The following is a 19207-nucleotide window of genomic DNA, read 5'->3' as shown; positions in this document are numbered from 1 at the left end:
CTGTGAAGATCTTGAGGGATCTGTGGAGTTTCATATTCTCAATAACCCTCCTGGACATGAGCTCCTCTCCCAACAAAAGAAAGTTCCAGCGAAGTCTCAGTGGGAGATGAATGCATCACAGCTTCCTCCAGCTTGCTTCTCCCCCTGCAGAGTTTTGGGTAATAGTTATTCCTAAAACACATTCAGTTTTGTTCATTTCCAGGAGAGATGATGTATGGATTTGTCTTAATTTGACAATGGCCTATTGTGAAGCCTTGCAAGGCAGGCACTTATCCCTTAACTTTCCTTTTCTGCATGAATTGTGAGCTGTTTCCTTTCTATTTGCCATTTTCTTCTTGGCTTTCAACCAAGACAACACTATATATTTATTTATTTTTTCTTTACAGAGAGTAATTTGTTTTGAATGACTCAAGCTGTATTGACCTGAATACATGTGGCCAATGAATAGGAGGCTAGTAATAAATAAATAAAGAACACATTTAGGCATAAGGGAACTTGAGAAAGAAAGAGAGTGTCAGTTAAATACTCATAAATATGATTTTTATGAAATTTCATTTCAGTGTTATTTGGCATCCTTAAAGGCCGTGGATCAGCAACAAGATTAAGGCTAGCCTGGAAAACCATGGGAGCCACCATGCTGGAACACAGCCTTTCGTTCCACCTAAGTTTGATCATGCCCCTGCTAAATGCTTCAAATGAAATTACATGATACCCCTTGGTAGACCAGGGCAGGACAACCCAACCCACCAAAAAAACTTATTGTTTTCTCTAATACTTGGAGATCAGCTTCAGCCCTGAAACACAAGTAACTGCACCCCTTCCACAAACCAGTTAGGTCAATGACAGCCCTTTAATGGAAAAACAAATCAAAGCAAATCAAAACGCAACACATGCACCCTGCTTATTTGTTTTAACTATTGAAATGCTTATGGGACAATAACACAGGTGCTTAACTAGACTAGGAAACACCTGGGTGCGGCCAAGGGATGGAGAGAAATGAATTAAATCACTTAGTAGTTTCTGTTTGTTTTTCCTCAGGCTTTGCTTGGTTCATTCAGATCATCCTTGTTGATTGTGATTAATCAGTCTTGAAGCTGTTATATTTTTGCAAATTCATACAAGTAGGACCAACTTAAGCAAACTAAATATTTGTCCAGACAATCAGACTTCTGGAAAAGCAGAAAATGACCATGGCTCCATTGCTTATTTTTTCTGAATCAGCTCTCTCAGCAAACTGGCTGGCTCTTATCCCTCCTGCAGAATATGTGCTGTAGTCCTTTTAGAATGCCCTCCAGCTCCCACTACTCCCGTCTTTTCTGTGGTAGCAACAACACATGATGGCTCTTCAACATCTCCCAGATGTTTCATTTAACTCCATAAGCCTGGACTTCCTGGGTCCCCTGGGTCCTGCCCCTAGCCAGGCGAGAATTGGTCTTCTTACGTCTCCATGCCTGCAAACTGGATCTGGCAAATTTAATTGAGCAGTGCAGATGTGACCTATTGAATGAAGTCCAGAGGCTGAAGTGAGCCAGGCACACCAGAACAATGCTGTTGAAGGGTTCCAGCAGCCAGGTGGCCTCTTGCTTGTCTTCAAGTGGAACTCAAGGAGCTGTCTGAGAGCAGAAATATAAACAAAACTCATGTCACCATGGCCAAGGTCTGCCACAGTGTTAGAATGAAGTCCTGAGGTTTGCATGAGAGGGTGGTGGGGCACTTTAGGGGAGGGAAAAACTTCAGTGGGTAAATTCCTCTCTTCTTCACATTTTTGCCTTCACAACATTCAAATTGTCATTCAGGTCTCAGAAGAGAGATTTTCCCTAAATGATTTCTGGGAGGAAAAAGTTCTGAAAGTAATAAGCACTGATTCTTCCCTTACATCTTATCAAGAGGATGGCATTGCAATTTTCGGAACTATTCACATGGACTACCCTGGAAGCTGAATTGCCTTGGGCCTCCTATGTAGCTGATAGTGAAAGGTGCTCAAAATGACTTTCCAGAGGATCCTAAATTAGAATTACCCTGGAGGGCCTCTTGTCTCCTTCCATTGAGCACAATTAAATAGACTCTTAATTTTGGCCTTCTGAATTCCACCTAAATTAGATGTCTGAAGACAGCCATCTCAGGCTGTATGCGTGGCTTGCTGAATTGCATTGACACCCAGCTGTCACAACTAAGTTTGTTAATCAACACTGGTCATGCACGCAAAGCTGCCAAGGGAGGGAAGGAGGTAACTATATGCCAGATTATTCTGAATCTGTTGCCAAAGGCATCTGCTCACATTTGAAGTATAAATCATACACATATTATCATAGAATCATAGAGTCATAGAATAGTTTGGCTTGGAAGGGACCTTAAAGATCACCTAATTCCAGCCCCCTACCATGGGCAGGGACACCTCCCCCCAGCCCAGGTTGCCCAAAGCCCCATCCAGCCTGGCCTTGAGCACCTCCAGGGATGGGGCATCCACAGCTTCTCTGGGCAGCCTGTGCCAGTGCCTTGCCACCCACAGACTAAAGAATGTCTTAATATCTGATGTAAATCTTCCCTCTTTCAGTTTAAAGCCATTGCTCCTTGTCCTATATTAGATGTGAAAATGTCATGTTGAGGCAGATTGGTCCTGCTCTCAGTTCATGAACCAATACTGAAGAAAATAAAGAAGGAAAACCTTTGCAGGCAAAGAAAAAAATTACTTTACAAAAATAAGTTGTTAGTTATTCAACTGTGTGACTGAAGATAACTAGTCCTACTGACACCGTGATCTTTATTGATAACTCAGCATGTTAATTAAAAACAAGAAATCCTGGGTTAGAAATGAATACCGTTGGGTTAGAAATGAATACAGTTCACAGAAATTGGTAGTCTGAAGTGAAGATCATCATGGTCATTTTCTTTTCTTTTTCACGCTTTTCTTTCCTGTCAGTAGGACAGGAAAGCTGAGAGCAATGCTAACAGGTTTTTATTGGTTTGAGGTTCTTTTTTGCTGGCAGGAACGTATCACTTCTGTATCTCCATTCAGCATGTCCTTGCCTAGCACCTGGCTCATGTGTTTTGGGAACAGATTAGAGTCAAGGTTTTCAGCTGATTTGGTGGTCTGTTCCCCTTCCTGTAACCCAAACATTTATTGGCTTACTCTGAGATCTACTCTTCTTATTTACAGTTTTGTTTCAACAGCTAAACTGCATTGGTACCTATACAAAAATGTCTTTTCTCCAGATTGTATCTTTGCCAGTGAGGAATAAAGTTGTCTACCACAGTAGTGCCCACTAACCTAGGGCCATTCTTAGAGAGCCAGAGCTGCTGGCCTTCAGGCAGTTCTGCTTGTACAAATGAAGCACTGCAAAGGACAAGACTTGTTTGTGCATGTGGCCCTGAAAATACGTGCACTGATGCCTCAGGTAAGTGGCAGGTGGTAGCTAAGACTTCTGCAAGTCCAAGTTAGCTGATATGAGAATAAGCAGCTCTTGAGTCCAGAAGGTCAAAACAGAAAATCACAGCTTGGAAGCTGGTATGGAATCAGAATATGGACTGAGAAACTGTTACATAAAGAAAATCTTTGTCTTTGTGTCCTTGCCAGTGTGTGGTAAACCATAAGAAGGAACTTGAAATGTCGACAAGCTGCTTAACCTAGTTGCCTCCAATGCAGCAGCACTCTCAGTGTGCTGGTCCCTGGGTGATGGGGCTGGTATAGATAACTCTTCTACATCTTCAGGGCAGCTGCCTGCCACTGTTCAGGAATGCTGCAGCTAACATGCTAATTCATCAGAAACAAAACAGGGGATCAATAAAATATCTCTCCCATTGTTACATTGATAATTTCACAGTCCTCCTTCATCCTTCACTCTTCCCTAAATCTGCTTTTTATTCTCTTCAAGGGGGTAGTAATTTTGGTAGCTATTGTTCTTCAGACTAGATTGACATAAACTGGCAAGTGTAATACTAGCCTTTTCTTCATGCGTTGGATGCATATTCACATAGCAGGACTGTTTTGTTGCATTTTGTTGCCTAGTAAGTGTTGGGATTTTCTTTTGTTTTTATTTCAGTGTGTGGTATCACCTTAATATAAACATCATCTTTAAATCACTGATTGTTCCCTAACCACAACTGCAGCTAGAGATGACTTTGACTAACGCCTCTCACACCATCCCTGCTAACAGCTGTCCAGAGAAATAATCCATTTGACAGAAACAGTCTAACAGTGCCAGCCCCACTCCCACCCCACTGAGATATCCTAAACTTCTATGTATTTAAAACTAATGGCATCCAGCGCCCCTTATCCATTCTGTTTTCATGCCAACATAACTACAGCAATATATACATTTTGTATGGCACTTAAGAAACTGTTCTTGGTTGCAGGAAGATTCATGAAGGACAGGCACTTCTGACTGTTTTTCTCAGTGCTGTGCCACGTACTTTCTGCAGTGCTGTGATGCTCTTTCTTTTCTGTGTGACCTCATGTCAAATATATTTTGGGGCTTTAATGTCCTGTAGTTTAATTATCATAGATGGGCAATTGCTTCTCTTTTCTGCAAGGACTGGGCTGAGTGACCTGACAGGGCAGTTTGTCAGTTCTGAGGAACTGATTCCCAGACATTTCCTTCCTCATCAGTCATCAGCTGCCTGCTGCCCTCAGACCTGTTAATTACACAGGCAGCTGAGATAGGACTTGCTAATGAAGGACCATGGAGTCCTTGCTCTTATTCCTGGCTGCTGAGACTGAGTCCATCTCTCCTAAGCTCAGCTGCCACAAAGTTAGATATTCAGCTCAAAACAGTCATCGCTCTTTCTGCCTCTGTGGCCAGTGGGGAGAGAGGAAGAGAAATTGATCTCCCCAGAGCGGTTCACTCCATCCTAAATAGGATATCTAAAATAGGCATGTATGAAGCCAGTAATTCCAGAAGATGATTTATCTTTGGTCTTAGTAGTGTATATCTTTATTTTTTTGCCGGCTAAAACCAGCTTCCATGAATCTGTCCTAAATGTGGGCCATTCTTACCTAGGAGAATGTGTGCCATGCGTGTCTTCTTTCTCCCTTAAATTTTTGCTCTGGATTAAGGCTCACTGTAAATGTTTACCAAAGAGGGGACAGAGAGGGTAATCACACTTGAAAGATTCCTATAGATCTGTGTCTGCTTTTTGCTGCTTAGATGACTGATGCTGAGGTGAGCCTTACACCGAGATAAGAAAAATAAAGAAAATAGACACGAACCACTCCAGACCTCCTGCCCTCCCACCCTGCCAGTCACCTAACTTTGTGAAGAAGCAATGAAAGCTAATGCTTTGTCCTAAGCCTTGTTGATCCTCATACAGTTAGCGTCAGATTATTCAGATCCCTCTGTAGAGCCCTCCTGCCATTGAGCAGATCAACACTCCTGCCCAACTTGGTGTCATCTGCAACCTTACTGCTGGTGCACTCAATCCCCTTGTCCAGATCATTAAAAAGATATTGAAGAGAACTGGCCCCTATACTGAGCCCTGGGGGCCACCACTTGTGACCAGCCTGCAACTGGATTTAACTCCATTCACCATAGTTCTTTGGGCCTGGCCACCCATAAGTGAAGGACTGTTTGGAAAAATGGTAATATTGCAGACATTCTCGGCCTGTCACTTTCCAAGGCATAGGTGCCTAATTCAGCAGCAGTGCTTGAGTCTTGCCAAGCCCCAGCAACCACTACCTGTGCCAACACTCCCTCTGAAGAGCCAGGCAGAGAGAAAAGCTTCCATGCCCACCTTCGCCATCTCCACCCCTGCCCCTGGCCAGGCTACAGCCAGTTCTGGTTTTGGGAAGCACTGCCTCTGCTCCCCTCCCACTGAACTCCCTGGAGCTGCCTCATGTGGCTGTAGAGGTGTTGGCCTACAGCCTGCTCCCTGCTGCTTACGCCTGAACTACCAGTGCCTGGCCTCATTTGTGCCCTGCTCAAAAAAAAAGGCTAATGTTAGGTGGTATCTGGACAGTAGAGGCTTACTAACTTGTCTTTTTCATAGTCCAATCTGTTTAATATTACAGTCCAATAACTAAAAATCTAAAGCTACAGCTTTCCCAGTAAATGAAGCAGTGGCAGGAACAATGAAAGGTCCCCATGCCAGGGACCACCGCCGGCATTGCTTTGGGGAGGCCAAGCAGAGCCTTCCTGCCAGCCACTTGGAGTGTGGCCAGCCCTGAAATTGGGCTTTTTTTTTCTTCTTCTTCTTCTTTTTTTTTTATTTTTATTTTTTGTCATTTACCCGAGTTGCATGGCCACGTGTGCTTTGTACAGCCCCAGCACCTTTCACATCCTGGTGACACCAAAGCCTGAGCCCAGCCTCGCAGCTTCGGACAGCTTACGGTCATAACAGTGAGAAAAGAAACAAAGCACTGCAGACAAGCTCTGTAAAGAAAATGTTTTATTTAAAGTGTTAAATACCATCACCAGAATGAGTTTGATTTACATTAGTCGGTGTTCATTACAGGCCTAATCTGCCTTTTTTTTTTTTTTTTTTTTTTCCCCAACTGTATTCCTTTTAACTTTTTAAAACATAGTATGTACAAGACAGCAGTGATCACTGGAATAGTGCTATTTACATGACTAAACCATAAGTAGAGTTGCAGACGTGTGAAAATTAAAAAAAATACATTAATTTTTTTTTTTTTTTTAAATAAATACTGCATAATGACAAGTATGTACAAACCTTCCATGCGTCATGTCCTTGATTTTAAAACTTGAAATAATTTATATAGGACAATGCATACAGCAATGTGTGAGCACGTCTCACAGTATCAGGAAAATGGTTATGTAATTTTTCTTTAATCCTAGGGAATATTGTAGACTGCATGTTGGTAATATTTATTTGCTGCTGGTAGACAGGTGTCTAAATTATTTCAATAAATATAATTTTACCAGTCTGTCCATTAACTTAATAATCCATTATATAAACTCTGAAGACAAGACACAATCTTGATTTATATGATATTGCACAAAGTAAAAGGCATTTTAAGTGATACTATTATTACTTTTGCCCTCTAATGAGGCATGTACAATTTAATAATGGGAAACATTAATAGATTTTCAAATAAAATCAGAATAATTCTGTGTGGCCTGAAAGGTATATGTAATGTGTATTTCAAAAATTATTGCAAGGTTTCAATATTAAACCTTAAGTAGGTAATAAAGGCATACAAAGACCCAGAAAAAAAGGGACATTTTCTTATTAAATGTTAGCCAGTTACATTCCCTTTAAATAATGTAATTTAATGAGAAGCTTGAACTTGCAGCACCACCCAACGGTAGTTACTGTTTGCTACAAAAACCAGGTTTTTGAAGATCTGTTGACTGCAGTGAGGGTTCTGGTAATGGTGTCAAATAACTGCCGGAGTGGTAGCAATAAGCTTTAAGGCTACATTATGAACTGAAGATTGACATTTTTCAGACTGCTATTACCTAATTATGTCTTTGCCAACACAAATGTAGTTTACGAAAATTGAACTTTACAGCAGAACTGTAAGAATTAGTAATCTTTGTTGCTTTTATAATCTCAAGAATGTAGCAATTTGGTTTAGTGCAAATAAAACTGTTTAAATTTACCTCCTAAAAATCAACCATTTACTTCGTTTTTCCTCTTTCCAAAACCTTCAAGAAATGATAGTTCAACCTTTGAATGAATGATGCTGGTGCTGAAAACAAATTTACTGAAGACATCTTGCAATGGCCACATGATTCCAGTATTTTGCTGTAGAATTCAATTTGAAGGTGAGAAAAAAATGAAAATAAGTTACCATGCACTGTACAATAAATTGCAAAAAGTTCAAATATCGTTTTTGTTTTTATCAAATACATGCTGAATTACATTAATGTACTCCCAAGCCATGTTGCAAAATCCTTTTCAACATGCTTGAAAAAAAGTTCTTAAACAATATTTTTCTCAAATAATTCAGAAATGCAGAACAATCTGCAATCCTGAACCAAATGTGGGGCATAAGAGAGTAATAAGTCAAAAGGTAGCCATTTTAGATTATGATGATCATCCTGGGAGGTGGAGGGGAAAAAGAGCAAAAGGAAGAAGAGAGACTGGGAGGAGAGATAGAGAAAGGAGGAGGTAAAAGATGTGTACAATTTGCACATTATGTTGAACTTTACAAGGCTTGTACCTTTTACATTTAAATAAATTTAATATATTACACTTATTTCTTGTCACATAAACAGAATTTTAAATATTTGCTAGAAATTATTTTTTTTATTTTTAATATACGTCTGCAAAAATACAGACCATGACTGGTTTAAAGAATGATAAACGTGGTGTGTCTTTGTATCACCCTGTTGCATTCTCTTCCCTTTAAAACCATGCACTAGTGAAATTTATTTTTAAAAATAATATAAACTGTTGAAAATGGCTGATTTATTCTTTTGTTTTTTGTTTTTTTTTTGCAAGTTGCAGCCCCAAGAAAATAATTTAAGTGTTCAGCTAAATCTGTGTCCATGCAAAAAAGTTTCTTTAATTTCATACAGTACAGTATATCCACAGAATTTATTTTTCAGAGAGTCCATCACATCTGGGGTTTCACTGTATCTATAGCTGGAGGTATGAAGCCCACCACTTGAAGTCTTGAACCTTTCCAGTATGAAGAGTTTTCAGATCTCAAGTAACTGTTTCAAATGACAGTTGACTTTTCCAGCATCCTTGCATTCTTCTTTTCTTCCAATGTCTGCAAATCCACTGACTTGTAACATGGCTTCATGGGAGGTTAACTCCATTTCTGTGGCATAACCAAGCTTTAGGGAGGGAGGGCAGATAAATAAAGAAACAGGAGCAACAAAATAGATATGCCATTGAAAAGGACTTTTGTTGCATGAAACAGATTGATTCTTTTAGTTTAGTCCATGGCTTCAGATTGGACCAAAACTGAGTGTCCCTGAACTCCAAACCTATCAGTTCTTCATGACTTCAGTCCTTCACCTGAGGGCCTTCTGTAGGGCACAATGTGTGCAACTTCCTTGAGAACACAGGATCGCGTTGTAGCCCTAGAAACAGGCTCAGAAGACACAACATTAAGCATGCAGTGTTACCAGGGTTTGCGACCTGTAATTTTATTTTTTTTGTAACGCTGGTTGCTATGACAACAGTTTCACAGACGCTATGAGCGAGCATACGAAGGTCCTGTTGAACTTTCAAGAGATGATTGGGAAGCTCTTCTGGTGAGAGGAGCTAAAGTTGGGTCTACTAGGGAAGAAGGAGGGAAGAGTTTGAACCACCCAATCACCATGTTGGACAGGTCCAGTTCGTCTAAAAGTATCTGTGCCACTCCCATAAAGGATTTGTGATCCATACGTCCATAGTCTCCCCAAACAATTATCTGTTAGCAAAGGAAACACAAGAAAATAGAAAAAAAAATCAGCAACAATAACAAGAGCTTCAGTCTGATTCTTCAGATGCCTCCACTTAATTCTATGTAGTAAAGAATTAAATATTCCACTGCTGATATAGTTCAGTGTATATTACTGATATAGTTCAGCTTATATTACCACAATGCAGAGGCACTAATGAGCAGGGCAGTAACTGAGCAGTTATCTATTATACTAAGAAAGCTGAGTGAGATAAGGAGCACATTGTAGTACAGACAAAATAATCTACAACTGACTTTTGTCTAGCACTTTCTACTTGGTAGTCATCAATAGGTGTGTTACTGTGCTATTTTGGTAATCAACAAGTCTTTGAAACGGTAGAACTTGCCAAATTACGCATGAAAGATTTTTGAAAATCATTCAGTGGGAACTGAATAGGTGGCATTCTCAGATTCAGAAGAGTATTGATGCAAATTACCTGTAAAACTTTTCCTTGGGGACTTTCTTCAAATGATAGAAGTTGCTGATAAAGCGGTTCCAGCGTTTTTCTTGCTACCTTTGTTTTCTTTTTGGCTATGCAGACTCCATTTTCTAATAGATACACCTTTACATATGGTGCTGAGAAGGGAAGAAAAATAAATCTAAATTTTTGCATAAAAGATGCAATGTTCTATCACCATATGCTAAAATCTGCCTTTTACCAGATACATAACATATATAATAAGTCTCCACAAGCAGTATTAACATTTATTAACATGCGAAACATCCATGCGTTTTCTTTACCCCCCCCCCAAAAAAAAGAAAAAATAATATCCAGATTTTGACCTTGAAAAATCAGGTATTCTTATCTATAGCATCACTTTACTGTACAGTATGCAAAATAGGCTTGTTAAGTAAATGAATGACTTGCATTGAGTTTGGTGAGATCTGGATCAATGCTCCAAATTGTTAGTAATTTAAAATAATCTACTAGGTGAAAATTAGTGAAGAAACAACTCTGACACAATTTCTATTTTGGCAGAAGAGCTTGCTAGAAGTATTAATATATCGTCCTTTCCACAGAGTGTTATAGGACATCAGATTATAAAAAAAGGACTAAGTTATCTACTAGTCTACTTTGCAGAGTAGATACCTATTCCACACCTCTTGTTGATTCCCTCTTCACTTCCCTCAAAGTTCACATTGCTAAGACTTTTCTACCTTACCTGGCAGTGTCTTTGAACCTGGTTTTACAACAAGGCCACGGGCTCGGATAATTTCTACTTCCAATTGTCCTTTTTTGTCCATCATTCCCACCTGGATATCTCCTAGAGAACACACACACACACACAAAAAAAAAAGGATGAATATTCAATGACTTGTATCTTCTGCAACCTACCAATAAGTATGATCCAGATGTGAACACTTTTAGATAACTTAATACCTATTCTCTTCACTACTATTTATATTAGTAAACAATAAAAAAAAAAACTTTAATAACTCCTCATCTCCCTTTTCCTGTGCCTCTATTACTTCAAATTAAATTCTATATATCTGTCTCAAGAATTTCAGAGAAATAAAGGCAGCAAGGGAATTAGTACAAAGCTGCTCTATGAAATTGCTTGGAATCTCTTCACCCTGCCTCTAGTTTAAGAAAAGGTATGAAAAAATACTTCTGCATGTAAAAAGTCTGTAAGAACAATAATAAATACTTTGCACCTAAATTCCCATTTTTATTCAATACTAGCCAAGTACTTCAGAGAAAAAATAGGTCTCAGCCACATTTCAAAGATGGAAAACTGAAGAAGAACAGATTAAAGACTGAATTTTTCAAACCACCTTTTTACTTTTGAATATCCTAATGAGTATCCAAAATTATTTTCAGCTAGGGCTCAGGTTATAGTGCTGGTCCTAACTGACTTGTTCAAAACCTCATGGGAAATCCTTATTTAAAGAACTGGAACCTAGATAATTTCTGTGTTCTAATTACCAGACCCAGTAGTTTATTTTGTATCTATAGGGCAAAAATGCTTACCCATTGATGGTGTTGCCAAAGTCTGTCGCCCTACGAGCTGGGCAGGACCAAGACCATCCAGAAAATCACTGAACTGGCTATCTGCAGCCAACCTCACACCAGGGAAAATCAAACTGAAAAAGAATGTTGGAAATAAATAAGTAAAATCAGTAAATACTCTTGATCTTGCCTTTTGCTTTGTTTTCTAGATGTTTTGCCTTTATCAGTTATAATTCTGGTAATACTGCTTACAAGGAACTTATTTACACTGACAAGACAACAAAATAATTACTGTAATTGTCAAAACTTCCTGATGTTCAGCATGTAGTAATTCAGCCTCCAGCATATAATCACTTGAGCAGGTGAAGGAAGTGCTAATCCTCACTGATTCTAACTTCCACAGTGTTATTATTGCGTCATGCTCTCTTTTCCCAATATATCAAAGGCCTCTTAATTACTGTAGTATTAATAGGAGATCAGTTCAATAAGGTATTAATACATGCCCTTACCAGTACTTTAGTTACATGAAGGTAAAATTTCTCATGCTTCTCAGTCAACATCAACTCAATGGCTGAATGTCAAAAGTATCCAGTGAAATAAATATATTAGACGGAACACTGGTCACTATTATTAAAAGCACCTTTTAAAATTATCATTCATTATATATGTCATATATTATGTCTTGGGGAATGACATATATTCAATAATGGAAATTAAATTCATCATGGAAAATGACCAAAGTACCTCAAAATTCAGATTCTTGCCATAAATTCTATGCGACCAAATAAAGGTCAACAATTACTAAGAAAAACAATCTGGTCAATAACTGCTTGAGAAAAACAGTAGTCTTCTAGATGATCAATTAAAAGAAAAGGTCGAAAAAACTAGTGAGATTTGTAATGACCAACCATAAATAAACGTCCATCTCAAGTGCATACAGCACATTGACCAGGACTTTTGAGATGTATCATCCAGTAAAGGTATATTGTCCAATGCTGGAAATACCACTAAAACAATCTATCCACAATAAGACTTGTCTGGCCAGTGCCTCGGACATACCACTCAGAGGTCCATAACTTTTATGAAAAGCATATGGGACATTAAAATACATGACAGTCTCATACTTCCACACAGATGGAGTTGGAGAGAGACTTTTTTTTGGCTACAGGAGAAAAATTAGGCTTGGTCTTTGAGCAGTGTATCAATAACACTAGCTTGTGGAAGGGATTTTGACTGAACATGACCTACAGCATTCACCTCACTTTTGTCTAACCATCAGTTTTGTGCAGAAACGACAGGTGACCACGATAGTAACTGCTGCTTACTTTCCCTCGGAGCTGTAGCTGTTCATGCTCCCATCCGTCGACTCGCGGCTGGCCTGACGGGTCATCCAGTTCCTCATCTCCACGGCCAGCCCCGTCTCAGTGCTCCTCTGGACGGTGCTCCGCAGCTTCTTACCCCCTGCCTCTGTGGAGACAAAACAGAGGTCTCCATCGCACCGTGCCACCCTAGCTGGTCCTGCAGGGCACCGCTCCACGCCGCAGCAGCAGTCGAAGCCAGAAATCACTGACCTGTACCGAGTCTTCCATTAAAAAATATCAGTATTTTATTAATAAGCAAGCAGACAGAACACTCATCATAAATACCTGTTGAGATACCTTAGTCCTGTCACTACCAGCTATTCAGACACAATACACAAGTCTGCCTGTGGAGGTAACCAGATTTACACCAGCCGTAATCTAGTCTGCTTAAAATACGTTTCCTATGGATGAACACATCCCTCCTAGGGATTCAATTAGAGTGCTGCCATTATGTCAAAACCTGCAGTGTCTCAGGAATGTTTTAATCCAGCTGAATTATTGGATTTAAGAATATTTGGTCATTATCTGCTTGCAGACATCAAGCTACAGACATCCATTAGTGAGGACAGTAAACAACAAATCAAGGACCCTTCCCATCCCCTAAAAAATACCATAGTGACCCTTATGCACAATATGAAACTTTATTTCCATCTCCAAGAGTAACATTTTTTGTATCCATTTGCATAGCTTAATTTTAGTTGTAAAAACAGCAAAGTGAGAGATAGCTGGGTACTGGATAAGGGAAAAGTACTCAAAACTTAGTAAAGGAGAAAAAAAATAAAAGAACTGAATATAGTATTAGTTTAGTGTCAGAATTTTGATCAAGACCTCAGACGGAAAATGTATTAAAATTCCAGAAAACAAAAATCAAGAACTGCATAAAGCCTCAGTTTTTCTTTCATGAATAAGACAGTCACTCCACATCATTTCTGATTTTAATTATTCCCTGCAATAGTGCAGGGAATGCAGTATTCCAATTTCATTTACCTATTCAATGGATAAAACCCCCTCACAATAATGTGTGATATACTGATTACAGAGTAATAACTCTAAATATACATGACACCAAATGATACCAGATTTTTTAATCCACTTGATGCACTGAGTGGGCAGAAATATCCAAGATCCTGGAACATCTAGGACCTTGTCCTCTTCTGCAGTCTTTTGTAGACTGCTGTCCTTTCAGCTCCTCTGGCTCATCCCACACCAGAGGGCAGAACAGCAAGGAGGGATACATGTCAGGTAAAGAACATGGGGATTTTCGAGAAGTGGGAAACAGATACCTCAAATACCTTGAAAACCCACTGGCCCCATCAAAAAATGTTTAATAACTTTTCAGTAGCATTTAGCTGTCGTGAGACATGATGCGTATCAGCATCATGAATGGTTCATTCACGCCTTGTAGTCATGTTAGAAGTCACATGACTTCTATACATTCCTTAATACCACAACTTTTAATCAGTACAATATAAATAAAAGTAAGAAAAACAATTTTGCTGTAGATTTTCACCTTGCCCCTTAGGTACCATCCATTAATTTGGTACCTACACAGAAAGAAATCATTTTTTTACTCTGTCAAAGCTAGTTCTGAAAATACCCATTATTATCTGGAGCAATAAATTCATATATAAAATAAAATACAAGGCTAACATGACATATGGAAAATGAAGGGCAGAAGTCAACAATTGGGTTGTATTGTTCCAACTGTCTGCTCTTCTATTTTTTATATTAAACTAATGAAAGCTGGCAGCTGACTTCCAACATTGGTCCAACATTGGTCTAAAATCCAATCATTCAGATCAAAGAAACATTACTGCAAAACTGCCTGGAAAAAATGTGCCATTGTCTTGTAGAGAAGGTACACAGTGTTACAGCTGAATCTGAAAGGTACGCGGCTCCCGAAGCTCCACGCTCCATTCACCAAAGTATTGTTACAGGATGTCACCCTTCCGATGTTAAGAGCTCTTTTGATTACTTAGTATTCATTCTTGTTAAATGGTGGTAATTTTCATTTCATTCTTGTAAACGTGAATTATACAAATTTAACAGAACGACTCCATCTTACATGATTCTTCAAGTTTTTGTACCATATTTCAAAGATTTTTGGGGTTGGGATAAATATGAGTTTGACTATATGATACATGAAAGAGTATTACAGTAACCTTTATTAATTAGCAAGGCAGATTTTTTCTCTGAATTATAATTTAAATTTTGTATCTGCCTTTGCAATACCAAAACATTCATAGAAAAAAAATCAACACATCTGTTGCATATCAATTTACTGAGAAATTAAGGCACAACTAGTGTAATTGCCATTCAAGTCTTCATAGAGACACGTGTTTCACCAGCTGTTCTTTGCATCCCTTTGCACCAGTGTTCCTTTCCCACATTCACATTAATTGAAATAAGTGCTCTGGTTCGCAGGAAGACAAGCCAACAGCTGAGAAGATGCAACTTTGTTAGGGAATGAAAGCTGAACATTAAGTATAAATGCAGGTGATAAACAGGAATTATTTGGACCCTAACGCTGAATTTAAGGAGGGTCCAAAAGAGCCAATGTGAATAACAATTTTCAAGTTTTCAGCAGAAAATGGCACAGCTCTCTGATGGCCTCAAAAGAGGAAGATCTGACCTTTCGGCAGTAAGGCTGATGTTAGCACGATGCTAATCATGATGTTGATGCTTCTTGAAATAAGAACTGAAGATTTTAACAGCAAAATGGCATTTTGAAACAGAAGCTCAGAAAAAGCCTCAGCTCACAGACATGACTCCAGAGCTGCCGTTTAGAGATGAGTATTCTTTCAGATTAAGCTTGGCTAAACTAATATGTAATAATAGACACGAGAAATGCTTAAACGTGATTTCACAATACTACCACTACTTTGGTCCCTGGAAAAACATAACAAACCAAATCACAGAATTTCTCAAGCAATTTAGATGCAAAAATGGTATTTATATGATTCATAGTTCATGTTTCATAAGTTCAGCATTAAAATACTTAAAAGGTTGCAAGCAGTAATAAAAATGTGAAGCATTCTCAGCTCAAAGAAAGTCTTCGGTAGCACACTTACAAGCTGTAGCTGGTGGAAGACCTGGCTGAAGGTCTTACTGCTCCAGTAAATTCAAACTGTTTCCCCTCATCCTTACCTAGAAATTAGAATACCCTCAGCTGTGTTGATTCAACTACTTGTGTGTCTGCCCTCTTTACCAGATCTAGCCCAAAAGTAACCAACCAACAACACTTTTAGAAGTTGTTCTTCTTCTAAGACTGATCATTTCATAAAACCAGTTCTGAAATCATACATTTTAAAGATCCCAAATGAAATGATGCTGCTCTCTAGCTAGATCAGTAACTTGAGGGTGCATCTGCCTTACACAAAAGTAAACACGGAACTGGTGCCAGTGTAAAGGTGGCAATCTGGATTCGTAATCATCAAGTACTTACACATATACACTCACTTCACACAGTTTTTAACTTCTCCCAATGAAAGGATGAGGAAATGAGAGGATTAGTAGCGTATTTTGTTGTTAAGTATGCTGCTGACCACCTACTCTGAAAATAAATTTCCTCATAATTTACTGAACTCTAATAAAGAACATTGAGAATGTTCTCCAAATTAGCATAATCTAATTGCCCTAGAAAGAAGAAATTTCTCTTAAGTCGCCAGCAAAAATATGGAATGCATTATCTGAAAAACACTAGTTCAGATTCTTATGGCTATATTGAATGGAGTGGAATAAATTACCAGAAATAATTGCTCTGGCATTTATGAAAGCACATTCATTCTTACAGTTAATCACGTTGGTAATTTAACTAATATGGTTACTGCAAATAGACTCTACAGGCCGTATTTTCTAAATGACTTGTGGATTTATTTGCTCCCATAACGAGGAGTGCAAATCGCTTGGAAATGAAGGGTGCAGCACTCCTGATGTGATCTTCCATACCAGATGAGGGCAAGCTGAAGACTGCAGTGAGCACAACAGATTAGCTTCTGTGATCTGGGATCCAGCCAGATGATAACTGCCTCTGCTGGGGGAATGCACAAGGTCTCAGCTTGCTGTCGGCAAGTGTCTGCTAGGAGAGCCCCAGGAGAGGACACTGCTGGTGCAGGCAGAGGCCAGCTGGTTATGCTGGTCCCCATGTGGTATGTGAGCTCTCGGTTGGACTCTCATGGAGTACAAAGCAGCTGTGGCTTCAGAAACACACTTGAGCGCTTGAAGTGCCACTTCCCACCAAACAAAAATGGTTGAGTAAAAACTGATTCATTTTTTTCATCTGAACTCAGGAGTTAGATCCACAAAGAGCATGAAGTGACTATTTTCCAAGAGCAAAACTCTCTAAGTATCTGGAGACCTGCTCTGGGCACATGAAGAACAGGTTAGATAAAATTATCAGAGAGTCTAAGAACACCTGAGCCTACCTAAGAGAAGTGGACAGGGTAGGTCTCAAATCCCCTTGCTGACACACAGTTATAGATCTGGCACAGCCCTGTTTTTGGCATTTAGCTCTTGTTTAAGCACTGCAGGGAAACACAGCTCAGCAGTTTCTTTGCTTGCATCACCCATAGACCTCAAGCTGCCAGTATGGGTTAGGATCTCCTTATTTAAGCAAGATCTGGGAAACCCAGATTCCACCACCACCTCAATTTAAGAAACTTTGAGCCCATCTTACCTGCTCTCAAGACATTGCTCACCACCAGCTCATGAAGTGTCCTGTTACCGCCCTTCTGATGGAGTTTCTCCCCAGGGCATAATGCAAGCACTTCTGAAGCCCAAAGAGCCTCTGCAGGGCAGGAGCAGCTATAACCACTGACCTTCCCTTTGTACTTGTAGGGAAGAAGGGAAGATATTTGTACTGGTTCTTCCTTTCACGTATATCTCAATACAGAACACTATGAAATTCAGACTGGGATGGGAATGGCCTGCCAGAGGAACCCAAAAGCAGTGCTGCCTTCAGTATGGATGCATTTCAGTATGGGGACAGCCAGGCAGGAAAAGTTTGACAGAGCCTAGACTAACAGAGCCTCAGTCTACACCATGCCTACAAAATCCTCTGAAAAATCCTATCCTGTCCTACAGGAAGGAAGGAACTGCCCCAAAGACACATGGTGTTCCCTTCCAGACGGCCAACAAAGACTGAGAATGGAAGGACTTTGGGGTGGAGAAGCCACACTGACTGTCCACATCACAGGCAGCAAAGGAACTACATTTCCTCTTTAACAATTTCATTGTGCTCCACTACATTTTGAGGTGCCCACACACCTTCCTCTAAAACAGAGCCTCACAGCCTCTGGTCAGAAGAGGTTTTCAAATTTCTTGGGAGCCCTCATTAGCTTTTCATTTTCAGTCAAGAAATACTTTTTCACTCTTGACCCGTGCCTTTTTATTTCCTCCTCTTCCTTTCCTCTGGCCACACTGGAAGCATGGTTAGTTAAGATTAAGGTTAATTAAGACAGCACCTAAGAAAAAGTGAAAGAAAGACAGATGTGAATGAAATGATCAGCTGCAAATCGGGTCCCATTCTCATTGAACTCCCATATACGGGACTCAAGAGGCAGCCATCAAAAATCTTGTCTGTTCATGGGATAAAAAGCTCAGACTAAATTGCAGCATCCTTTTGTCTGTATTTCATTTCCCTTTCATGGCAAGGCTGCTCATACTTCCAATCTGGAAAAGATCCCCCCTGGCTTGTTGTGGCTGTGTGATGTGAGGTCAGTTCACCACATGCTGCTCCCAGGCAATGCTGTGGTTTAAGGCAGGCACCTGCTCCTTATTCCCTCCCACTTCTCAATGTGTTTAAAGTTGTATTCTGCCACTTTAATTTCCCTGCTCTGCTCATTTTCATTCTCCTGATAGTTTTAACTGATCCTTCTGCAAATATTTAAGAGCATCAGACAACAGAAATTGCTTTTGTCTGCGTGGGGCATCACTTCAAGCTTTTCAACACTTGTGATCCCAAGAGCTTTTAAAATATTTTTACAAGACTGAGGTATTAACAAGAACTGTATTTCCCATACATGATAATTACTTTAATGTTTCTAAAATTCCTGTATCCCCTGTATTATTATACAGAATCGGTACTGAGCATGCTACATACAAAATTGACACATTGCTGCCTCTGACAGCTTTCAGCTTCTTTTCAACACCTGTGCTGCACACCATGCTCTGGAGATCCCAGCTTGGCATAAAGGGAACCGCAGCAGCAGGGTCTGGAGCTCGGTCAATTCTCCTGACAAGGAAATTACCTCTGATAACAGCCCCCCAGCACGCTGGGAGCCACCCCAGGGAACCAGTCTGGATGGGTGCTGGCGTTACTGGTGTTCCTCTGGGATCTCCGCTTCTCTGTTGGTTACTTGGCCCCCACCATATGACAGCAAACCAGCTTTTAAGACTTTTGGTTGGATTTCTTGTTTTAAGGATGTTGAGTACAGATTTTGGCTGCAGTATTGACACAGTGAAGGACATTTTTAAGTATAATGTAGAAGTGCATACTTCACAGTACACACTGAAACAGAAACCCCCCATTTCCATACATA

At 39.7% G+C, this 19207-nt stretch overlaps 1 protein-coding gene across 27 annotated transcripts in view; it reads right to left on the bottom strand.

Annotated features, from left to right (window-relative positions):
* Positions 1-8972: 8972 nt before the first annotated feature.
* Positions 8973-19207, bottom strand: part of RIMS2 (regulating synaptic membrane exocytosis 2) — a gene marked incomplete at its 5' end in the record, with an annotated part of 447679 nt that continues 437444 nt past the window's right edge. For all 27 annotated transcript variants that reach the window (XM_082754487.1, XM_082754461.1, XM_082754481.1 and 24 more), the window contains 5 exons: positions 8973-9325; positions 9793-9932; positions 10520-10621; positions 11329-11441; positions 12633-12774. In XM_082754487.1, the coding sequence (XP_082610613.1) occupies positions 9107-9325; positions 9793-9932; positions 10520-10621; positions 11329-11441; positions 12633-12774 (716 nt within the window). In that variant the 3' untranslated portion in view covers positions 8973-9106. The remainder of the gene's footprint in view (positions 9326-9792; positions 9933-10519; positions 10622-11328; positions 11442-12632; positions 12775-19207) is intronic.

The sequence above is a fragment of the Aythya marila genome, assembly GCF_965140915.1.
Source record: "Aythya marila genome assembly, chromosome: 2".
Classification (NCBI taxonomy): domain Eukaryota; kingdom Metazoa; phylum Chordata; class Aves; order Anseriformes; family Anatidae; genus Aythya; species Aythya marila.
This window is presented reverse-complemented; position numbering and strand designations above follow the sequence as displayed.